Source organism: Stegodyphus dumicola, chromosome 3 (assembly GCF_044657685.1).
Source record: "Stegodyphus dumicola isolate Sdum_Otavi_A_Nest chromosome 3, ASM4465768v1".
Classification (NCBI taxonomy): Eukaryota; Metazoa; Arthropoda; class Arachnida; order Araneae; family Eresidae; genus Stegodyphus; species Stegodyphus dumicola.
In genome coordinates, this window is record NC_140770.1 from 36,899,948 (window position 1) to 36,912,323 (window position 12,376).

General features: G+C 32.8%; 1 protein-coding gene across 1 annotated transcript; it reads left to right on the forward strand.

Annotated features, from left to right (window-relative positions):
• The first annotated feature begins 10,292 nt into the window (after window positions 1-10,292).
• LOC118192204 (ciliary microtubule inner protein 2B-like) lies at window positions 10,293-10,757 on the forward strand. Its single transcript, XM_035363115.2, has one exon. It carries the CDS (start codon window positions 10,293-10,295, stop codon window positions 10,755-10,757), a length of 465 nt encoding a protein of 154 aa, XP_035219006.1.
• Window positions 10,758-12,376: the final 1,619 nt, after the last annotated feature.

Genomic DNA, 12,376 nt, shown 5'->3' on the forward strand with positions numbered 1-12,376 from the left:
TTTTTAGGATTACCGGAGATGTGAAAAAAGAGAATGTTGAAAAATATGAAGGCACCATGCGTATCCCAGACTGTCTATTAAATACGACATACTGAGTATGATGATATCTAAGATTATAAAAAACAAAGACGATATTAAATCAGCTAACGTTGCGATGGAAGTGAAATTTATTACTAATCAAAGATCTGGTACAACAAAGAATGTTTAAAACATTCATGTACAATATTATGTACAGTGCTTCATTTATGTGCAGTATAATTTTCACACACAGCATTTGTATTTTGGTATTAAACAGTGTTTTAATAATAACAATAGGATTTTACATAAGAATGGATCACTTATTTTCCCTTTATTTCTTATTGGAATAGCTCGCTGGTACGTCCAGTTTGGTGTACTTCTAAGGATTTGAAACGGATTAATGGCGTATTACCGAAGTACCACTGTATTTTCGGATTATATTACGACTAGGCTAGATAACACTGAAAATAAATTAGCGATATCTTAAGGAAAATAGCAATAACCATACCATCGTCAAAATAGTGCTGTAAGAGGAAGAATAAATTCATCGACAAAACTATTGTATCACCTCTCAGTTATCAAGATGCAGTTTTCTTTCACTAATTCGAATTTTTTACCTGTTGCATCTATAAATAAGTGTAGGATAACAGATAATATAAATAATTTCATTTTCAACATTTTCACTTCATATACGATAAATTAAATCCACCTAAGTACCGCAGTTCTAGACTTTTTTATTGCCGGTCTTTTGATGCCCTGCATTGAAAACGAAGACGTCTTACCCATTTAACTGTTACAGGATATTTTGTCGTTAAAATTATAATCTTTTTTATACCATATTAAATATATTGATATTTACTTAATATGATTACAAAGAAGAATTTAAATTAGTTCGGTAAAGAAGTTTTAATGAAAGAAATCGAATGTATAAACGGTTTAAGGATTTATTGCTAATTTGATTATAAATCATAAACTCTTGAATACTTTTTAACATTGTATTGATACTCCGGTGAAAGCTTTAAAACATCTATTTTGGACAAGGGAAGCAAGTAACTATTCGTCAACATGTACATCACACAGAAATTTGTGAAAAGTGTGAAATCAAATCTTCATACACATAACAATGATGAATGGATTATTGCATAATCCATAAAGTACTGAATTCGTTCCTTGGTTAACAGGTTGGTTATACTAGGTTTTTATGTTTCATATATTGACACAATAGATGAAAATTCAAATTTTGATGTAAAAGACTATTAGCCTTTCTTCCTTCAGTAAGGCAGCAAAAACATTGTATGGCGGGGCTTTCCTAGTGAAGGAAATACTTTTATATGCACTTAACTTGAAACTGAATCTGAAAATAAAAAATAAAAATGATAATTGCTTTAAATGTCTCTGCGAAAAATACCACCCTTTTGTTTCAGAAACTAAGATGAAGATAGATTTTAATTGGGCCTGGGATTAGGAAATTAGTGTTAGAGGAAATTTATGTCATAATATCATAAATTAACTTGACAGGAAAGCTGAATTTGCCCAAAAATACCATATTATTCTAATTTTTGGTTACCAATTACAATTAGGGCCATGTGACAGTATCTGAAATTGTGCCGAACAACATCAAATATTTAAGCTCCTGAATGGTAAATAACTTCATTTTTTAATTCATATTCCAATCTAATTTTCTATAATATTTTGTGGCAAGGAAGGTACTTTGACTGAAACATTAAGGAAATATAAAAAATACATCAGGGAAATTAGAATTATTGCAAATTAATGCTTTCTATTGCATCACCAAAATTCAGAGACATTATGCAGACTGTCCCAAGATAAACCGAACCCAAATTAAGGATAGGATATCATACAAGAAGAAAATGCTACCTTCAAATACATTAAAACTTTTCGGCTTCTGCTCTCCCATGGCCGGTTCGGTTTATGTTGGGTCCCCTTGTATAAAACAATGAACAGCGAAAGGTGCTGCACTAACAAGAGCAGTCCACGGCCTTTGACTAAAACATTTCATATCTTTACAAATAATTGCAACAAATAATATTTTACTGTCTTCAATTAAAAGGTTGAAAACGCTTTGACATGGTTAAATATAGTAGCAGATTGTAATTAAATATTAAACGCTTGTATTCATAACAAAGCGGTAATTGTAGCCAGTAGCTCAGTGACAGTTATATTAATTTGCTATTGGTTTAATGCACGTTCCGTGCTTTCCTGGTATTCTGGCATCCGTCATACTGAGTTCTTATAATCCAAAGTTCAATATAAACCTTTCTTACTAAAATTAACTATATATTCTTTTCAACTCTAGTTCAACTTCTTAGTGCTTATTTAAAGTTGTTTTCTAGTTCAGTGAAGTTATCGTCATTTTGAAGTTTACTCTATGCTATATTCTAAAAGTTAACCGACAAACTAATTTTGAAAGAATTGAATTTCCAAAGTTAGAACTAAACCGTCTCCATACTTCTGGTAATTACATAATTAACAGTAAATTTTTTAAGCTAGTGATTCGAATAGCATTCAAGCTAGCTCATTTCCTGTTTATGTCTTAATTTTTAAATTATGTACCACAAGCATAGCTAAAAATAAAATTTTAGTTACAATACAGTTCAAGTTTTCCCCCTCTTTTTCTGGCAATAACTTGCGCTGAGACTTGCATAAAGAAGCTGCAGTACTTTTCCAGCAGGTAGTTTTGGATTAAAAAATTCAGCTTTATGAAATGATAATAGAAGATTTAGTACCCAAACATTTTTTTTCTCATTTGAGAAATTTTTCACTTTTGCACAAAGAAAAGAATTTGGTCTCATGATAAGAAAATAGCATTTCAAGTCTGATGAATGTGCCTAATCTATATGTACTTAAAAAAATTATTTCTAAACTTCTTATTTAATTTGCATTTAATAATAATGAATTTGGTAATTTTACTTACACTAATCATCATCATCATCATTATTATTATAAGGGCACAGCCCCGATCCTCTTAGTCGTCATAAGCCGGCCGTATGATCAAAAAATGGGACTTACTTACACTAATATAAACTTATGATTTTTAATAATGACAGCTTGTCAATTAGAAGTGATAAATTAAAAAGTTTAAAATACACTTATCATTTGTAATGACGATACATAATCTTTTACTTTAGGATTGCTATGGTCACCAAAAACGTTTCTTTGATATTTAACTATTACAGAGCTAAACCTCCAGCAAAAAATGTCTAAATAATTTGTTTTGTTGCTATGGTTACGTTGTTTTCAAATGCTGCGATATAACAGCCTAGCTTAAAAGATCAGCCTTTAAAAGTTTACGACATGAAACATGTCTAATATATTAGACATTCTGATCGATTATCTATGTGTCTACCCATTAAAGAATTGACCTTTTCATATTACCCTGAAGCTAAACTTTAGTATAACTGATATGTAAAACTGTAAAATTCGCTTTTAATTTTAAATTTGTAACTAAAATTTAAGAAATTATGATTTTAATTATATGCAATACTGTAAGAAGCTTTAAAAATAATTAATAAATCTAACTTCAAAATTATGAATTCATAATTAATATTAAACATGGTCCTTCAATAGCTACTTTCAACTATTAAATATGTTTGTAAGAATCCATGTAGCATAATCAGATTAAATAAAAATTAAATAGATTAAGATTTTGTAATTGATACTACGATCAAATTCATTCCAAACCTTCAAATGAAATTCTGTTAAGAAATTAATTTTCTTATTAAATTAATTTGTTTACTTTTATAGTTTTTTGCGTGGCCTTTACTCACTAAAACATATGTGTTATCATTTTCTTACAATATATATGTTGAAACTGTGAAAACAATCGCTTGCACCATGCATATTAAGCAAACTAAAAATATCGATTTATGGCGAAACTTATACATCCGGATACATATCGCATGCGCAATTGCATTCAGATTTCAGGAATAATGCTTCAGATCCGCCAACCGGAATATCCTTTGACAATGACAGTGAGACAATCTCAGCTGTAAATACCTTTGCGGAAATCGTAACAAAAAGTTCATTTCGAAATGCATTTGGTTCAAAATAAAAAAAATATATATAAAAAAAAAATCCCGATGAAACTTTAACAATTGTTCTCATCCAGATACGTAATTTTTGCAGATTATATGTAAATTAATATGCAGTTTGAAATTTGCATGTCGTACACGGTATGCAGATTCCAATCAATAGGTATTTGGCGGTATTTAACAGAACTCGTTTAAATAGCTTGGTGTAAAAATAAATAGTAAAAATCGTTTGGTGTGTATGACTACTGATTCAATTTTCGTCATTTTAGACTAGGGATTACAGACCCTTTTCTTGCATTTACCTCTTTAAAAATAATGATTTGCTTCATCGACACCCTTGCATTTTTCTTTAGATACAGCATACAACATAATCGTAAAGTTACTGCACGTAAATAACATAAAAATAATAATTAGAATATGAAAAAGATATTCTAATAGATTTATATTCTATAGAAACTTTTTATATTATTTCTATTTTTAATTTTAGAAATATAAACAAGATTAGGAAATAAAATCACAAATTCTAATTGCACAAAGGTTTGATTTTAATTAAAGACGGTAAATTCGCCTGATGTCCTGATGCAATTTTTTTTATTTATCATAAAACTTCTTAACTCAATGCTTAAAACACTCTTTCAAAAATATTTAATCTGTTTCTTGTTTTCCACAGCAAATTATTGACTTGACTAAAGCTTACTTTCATTCTGTAAGAAAGGAAAGTCAAAAATGTTAATTCGATAACAGTTTTTATTTTGACATATTTCACTCGGATGACTTTGGAATTCCAAACCTTAGCGTACCCACGTATTTCGAATAAGGCTTCACTTTGTATGATGCAGCTTAATATTAATAAATAATTAATTATTAATTTTATTAATAAATTGTGTGTAATCAATGATACGATATTGATTATACCGATCAACTGTCAGTGCATATTAGGTTATCGACTCCCAAGAGGTCAATGCTGACTAGTTAAGAACTCCTGTTTTAGCTGAATAGTTCGGTTGCACTTTGGTTTTTGATCTAACTTTCCAATTACCATTAATCGCCCTACGATATTTGAAAATTTTAAATGAATACCTATGCTGTTAAATTCATTCTATGTTCTGATATTCCTCTACTCTAGAAAATATTCCTCGCACGTACTTATATTATATTATGCAAAGATAAGGCTTATATTACACAACGATAAGGCTAATTACTTGACATTCGACTCAGAATACTTTTTATGATGTTGAACTAGGTGTCTTGCTGATATAACCTTTCTTAACAAGTCGGGGCATGTAGTCAGGCTCCTTACTTGAAAATAAGCACAACACGATTGGGCGAACTACAAGGAATCATTTCCTTCAGATAATATATCTATTTGGAACCATGTGACTATTCCACTCTTAACTAACTCTAAGGGAGTTGTATATACTAAAATTGAAAAACCTAAGTCGCTTGCCTATCACTATGCTCCTTAGATCAGCAACATTTCACACTCTCAAACAAAGAAAAAAAAACTTTATTTTACAGATATGCTGATAACTTTTCTCTCACAACCACGCGTTCACAAGATTTTTCCAGTACAACCGTCAGAAGTACTTACCTACATGAAATTTCTAATAAGATGATTACGACATGGGGTTTATCATGGCTACCAAGTTTCTTGCATCGTGAAACATATGCTGTAAATTTAGTACTCTGCCTCTCGGTAGAAAACGCTATCGTATCTCCTGTAGCAGGCAAAGTTTCCTGAAGACAGGAAAATCCTCCAGTGACTCGGTCCCACATCGACTTATTAGCATGTCTCACTTCTAAGTAAATCGTGGAAAAGGCCATCCTCAAAAGACTATTGTAATACACGGATTCTGACAGTGTCTTAATACCAGAGAAATATGGATTCCAGGGAAGAGATTCAGCAGTTATACCAGCTCATATGATTTACAGAGCATACTGACTAATACCGCCATATTTCGGATGCGGCAAAGATTTTGACTGGGTCTGTCTGAGAGGCCTTCTTATGCAATCTTCTAACGCTGGGATTTAAAGGTTATATCACAAGCATCATCTATTCCTATCTCAATAATCGATAGTGAGGGGTCATGATTTAGCTCCAAAAGTCCAGAGGTGTGGTTACAGGGTGCTGACTATATGTGGTCGGCACGTTATTCCAAGGATTGAGCCAAGTTCATACACAACATTTATTACGATGGTGAACACAATATCGGACGGAAGACTAATTTACTTAAAGAATGGCACTATAAGACTGCGCTCCTTATTGACGCTTCAATACACGTCTTCACATGATGAGTTACAGGACCTAACTGGTACTTTGTGGCGCGATAATAGTGCCATCTACTTATCTACTAAGGGCAGAACAGATAGTATTTTGTCGTTCTAATCAACAGCGTGTATCCTAGCCGGAGTATCACAAGCGAATTACTGAAGCTGTTTTATGTAATATTTTCCCATTCACACGACAAAACACTGGCTATCTACAACTACGACTCTGCAATTCTAACTCAAAGTGGATCGCTCGATTCAGTAAAGCGTACGTTACATGTATATATTCTATAGAGACATCAGACAAGATGAAAAATTTGCAACGCCTTTGTCGGGAATCGAACTACGGACCTCTCAATTAAGTGCTGAGCGTGCAGACCACCACACTACGAAGGCACGCTAAGAAGGCGGGAGAAATACCTTATAATTCATGCACATGAGAACTTGGATCCAGTTCTGAAAAATTCAGATTAATGCGGAGAAATCCGATTCTGTGTTATTTACAAATGCAAATCTGATGCTGTGCTACAAAATGCAATCTATTTGAGAATGAGGAAATTCTGATGCATAACCATTTGTCCCCTGGACCATGAAAGTCAAATACTTAGGAATTATTCTTAATCAATACGTCACATGGAAGCCCTACATAGCATACTTATGATACCTTCCGACCTTGTAAATGCATGCCTGCCCCATTGATTGGTCGGAACAGTGTTTACTGTATAGATCACAAATTACTCATTTATTAGGCTATTTTGCCTCCCATTCTTATCTACGCCTGTTATGTTAGATATTATGTCGGTGAAAGAAAAACAGCGACTTTAGGTTGCTCAGAAGTCAGTCTTAAGATAAGCTATTAATTTCCACTCGTTCATCAAAAATGAGACAATTCGTAGCAAGGATAAAATCAAATACATACGTGTCTTCATTGTAAATCTTGAAAAAATATTTTTTTCAAAGTAATTCAAAGACCTGTTAATCACACAATCTCAAGATTAAGTTACGATTGCAAGATTAATTTTAAAAGGAAACGTCTTCTTGCTATTCTGGGACATGCTAATTGACATTTTTATTTTAACTATTAAATTTTACTTCACTGCAATTGCTTTTCCCTAAACATTTGGCTATCCTTCAAAATTTGTACAATTATAAAAGAGTCCCCTTCTCCAATGTACTCAGGAATATTTGTTTCCTTTGCTGCAGCCTCGAATCACCTTCATTTAGTTCTCTATCAGCTTCCAGTCAACTGGCAGCGATTAGTGACGTAGCTGAAACTTTCCACTGACGCCTCTCCTACATTCGTTTTCTCCATCCTGCATAGTCTCCTGATCGAGTTTGATGAGAAGTCAGCATCTATTTTTCTAGCATTGCTATCATTCCTTCCAGACACTTCGATATATTTATTATACTGTGGTAAATGCTATGGATGCAATCTATAGAATATATTATAGAATGATGCTATGGAAGCAATCTATAGAAAATGTTACCCAAGTATGAGTAACAACGCAGGCATCTTAAGCGCTGCACTACTAAGTTTAAAAATTTCACTTCTGTACTGGCTGCCCTATCACAATGTAGTGTTGAGTTGTTTTAAGAACAATTGGCTAATCTGCAAATGATAGCATTTTCTTGTTGAAGATAATTAAATAATCGTTGTCTTATGATATTATTTGAAATCCAAGAGCAGCCAGCGTTAAGAAAAAGGAGTAATAATGCAAGATTTTCTTAGACTCAAAAAAAGAGGAATAATGTAAGACGTTCTTAGACTCTTTAAGTTCCATGTAATGTCGAAGGGTTATTCGAAAAATAGAAAGAAGGGGAAACTGTGGAATGACTAAGTTTGCAATTAACAAAATTTAAGCTTTGAATAAATATGAGTAAGAGGCCCATGACGCAGCAGTTAGCACACTGCGCAGCAGCACCACAGGTCCGGGGTTCGAACACCGGGCTGGGCAAGGTCGACTCAGCCTTTCATTCCTTGATTTCCATACCTTGGGTCGATAAAATGAGTACCAAGTTCGCTTGGGGATTAAACACTGGGTGTCCTGCGACCAAGCTGACCACTTGTTCAGGGCATATGCTTAGGCACCCCGGGGCCCACGGTCAAGAAAGCAGATTTCGGGGCACTGCAGGCCTTGGCCCGTTAGAGCCGCTTGTGTCACTGAGTTTAGTTTTTTTTTTTATGAGTAAATTGAAAGTAGTCATTTTATAGCAAAGAAACAGAACTAAAGATGATTAGGGAAAACAAAATTTAGTAGACAGCGGTGAGGCACATGGGCAGTTTCCTACCAACTTTACTGGTCACATACTTTACTTTAAAATTGACTGTATAGGAAATAACTAGTTTCTGCCTCTTGGCTATCAACTGTTAAAGGGAACTACGAAGTAAGGCTATAGTTCAATTATTGCTTTGATGTAAATTTTCCTGGAATATAAGGAATGATATATACATCCGTTAAATTGGAGTTTCTGGGTTTTTTATTTGTTGTAATTGTTGCTGATTAAGGAAGTACGTTTGCAGAGATGATTGATTCCAGAAATATTTCTAATTCCCTAAAAGTACTGAAGAAATTTAGGAAATTATGGTTCAGTTTTTATTGCTCATTGCTTCTGAATATGATTTCGATCTAGAATTTTAATGAAATTCGGTTTATTAAGATTGAGGAACGATTTCCTGTCGCTTTTTACATTAACATAATAATTTGTCGATGTACGTTCCCTTATCTCCGTCGCCGTTAAAAAGACGGAGTACATAAAGTATTTTCTTCTTCCTTTCCGCATGGCTTTGTGATGAAACGGAAAGCACACTCGACGCATATTCAGAGGTCCACGGTTCGAGTCCCTGCAACGGTATTGCACATTTTTCGCGGCTCCTGATTTAAAATATCCTGATGACTCACCTACTACTCTATCATAATGTAGTGTGGCTAACCTTTGTTTTGGAATTTATGATTTCTAGCCGATTTATTTTTAGGAAATTTCAGGCACAGACATAATATTGCTTTTTGGAAAAAAAAAAAAAAAAAAAAATCAGAAAACGTGAATAATGTCACGTGCAAAAATAAATAATATAGATTTGAGATCAGAAGTAATAAATTTCTTAGACGTGGCTTAAAAGTGTGAAACGTAGAGATTTAAAAAAAAGTTCAAAATTAGCTTTTTAACTTCTATGCCTTAAAATATAAGTAGTAATAAAAAGATTCTTTCACCACATATATGTAAAAACCGGATTTCTAGTTTGAATTAAAAAATCATTAGCGTGCTAGGCATGTTACTTTAAATAATTAAATCCAGCACGAAAAAACTAATAATTAGAGGTAGAAAACAACTAAACTATTTCCCTCGAGAAACATACAAAATTAATTGTTTCATTTATTTGCACAATATGTCTAAATAGTAAATCGTTTTCATAGGCAAACTTCAAAATTCAGTTACAACCAAGAAGCTTCAGATTCCAAATTATTTTCATAGCAATATCCTAGATATCATTTCGATCAGTTTTTACAATTTTGACGAATCATTTGAAACGTTTGAAGGTAAAGATTCATAAGTAAGAAAATTAATCTTTTATAATGAAAAAACTTTATAATCTTAAATTCTGATGAAAGCAATAAGACGGTTATATGTTTAGATAATAAGTTTAAAGAAAATTATACGGTTTTTAGTTATCAGTTAATATCCTGTTCCCGCGTGTTAGTTTTAATTTAGTGTAATTAATTGTATACCAGTGTTTGATTTGACCAAACGATATAGGACGATCATAAAGATAAATTACTTGGATTTTTTAATTTTCAATACTGAGCTAGAATATTGTTAAGAAATTTGTTCCTATTCAGTCCCTTCCCCCAAACATTATTAATTTTAAACCTTTATATCAATCAGATTACAGTAATTGAAGAAATATTTGCATTTGATCTTCATTAAGAGTATTACTTCAAATCTTTGCGAACCATTATGTCGTTTGATAAAATGTCAACTGATGAAATCATAAAAAAGCCATTTATGAAACCGGATCTTGTCCCTCAACCCCATTTCATTCCTGGATATACAGGATTTTGTCCAGAATTGCCTTTGAATGTAGGGGCCAGTTACGGACGGATAACGCATGAAGTACTTAAAGACAAACCCCGGATGGCAGGAAGATTGGATCCTATAGATGCTGAGGTAGCCCATCCTACCAAAAAACAAGAAAAGGTTGAAAAGAAAATGGAGGAAGATAAAAAAATCATCAACAACCGGTTTCCTTCTATAGGACGTCGTATACTCAATGATTACATGATGCCAGGTTACTGTGGTCATGTGCCAAATATCACTGACGCAGTTGGGACGAGTTTTTCTAAAGGATGTGTTACATCTATTGCAAAGTTTATTCGTGAACAAGCTGACGAGAAGCAAGAAAGGCCAAAATATAACTACTAAAATCCAACTGGTATGTGACCACAGCTAGTGGAACATGAAAGAAACTGGATATACAATGTAAAATGTAGTTAAAATATCCTCAAGGATTGGGAATCATCGACCAGTGTACTTCGAAGACTTAAATATTTCGAAAGAAGAATTTTAAACGTAATACATGAATAATCAAAGAAATTTATCCATACCTAGCTAGAAGACGACGTCCCATTTCATATGTAAGGATCAAAAAATAAAAAATAACTAATACAGAAAATAAATATAGTTATATGTCTCTTGCAGTTACATTTGAGTCATCAGAAATCTGCCAGTTATTTTACATTCCTAACAATTTCTCATAAATGCATTATACGCAAGAACACTTACATATTAATTGATTCCACCGGGAACTGCCAGCAGTCACAGTCTGTCTAAAGTTTCCTTTTAATAAAAAACATTGTTATGAATTTCAACGATGCACTCGATTCTACCTGATATTTTTCACTCTTCTACGATTTGAGCAATGCATATATTTTAAAAATTATAATAATTACGCAAATTTCTGTCAAATTTTAACTGATGTCAATATCTTGCAGTAATAGCCACTAGTAAATATGATCTGATTTTCTATTCTCATTGCTACGATTAGTTTATATTTATTACATCCACGAAATTCCTCCTTTAGTGGCATGAATCATGGCATTCATACTTATTCAGGAATATAGAATAAACCTGAAAAAGGATAATTTTCATTGTTATGAATTTGAAAGATGCACTCGAGGATTGGGAATCATCGACCAGAATGTACTTCGAAGACTTAAACAAACAAATGGATAGATATCTAAAAGATATAATTTATGAAACTATGGGGAAAGTTCCGAGAAAACGGTTTAAAAAACTATCAAAAACAAGAGAACAGCAGGTTACTTGGATTGGGGCAAGTCACATGAGCGTTATCTGTCTAAGGAAAGGGATGCTTTCATGCCGGACTTTTAAAAAGAAACAGGTCCGTATGCAAGTTATACATGGGGGGGGGAAGTCACAAGAACAGCCGTGCAGTTAGCGCGCTCCCCGGAATTTCAAACCGTGCAGAACTATCAATCCCCAATCATTTCGTTCTGCTGCTAGTCAGCAAAGCAACGCAGTGGATTTACAGAGAAGTTAGAAGATTAAGAACAAGTCTGAATATGCGGTTGAATATTATCCGTTTCTGCAACAACAGGGCAAATAATAAATTTAAAATTCAAACAATAAAAATCAAAAGTCAACGTACCAAACCATCATCCTGAGCTGAGGATGATGGTTCAGTAAAACCATCGAAAATAGTCCTGTGAAAATTTTCAAATATAACGCTGATTTTTGTTGTTTGAATTCTAATTAATACTTTTTCGGCATGTTATTTTATTTTAATCATAGGGCAAATAATTATTAAGCAACGGAGGCATTATATAAAAACTTTTAAACTAAAATTATTTAAAATTAATTTAATGCATGATCACTGGGATAATTTTAAATGTAATTTGTTATTATCGGACAGTATTTAATACAAATGAATAGCTTTTATAAAAACACAAAATTTGCATAATAAAAGATATTTACTAGTGAAATGTGAAGAACTTCCCTTGCCAATCGACCGTGAATTAGTC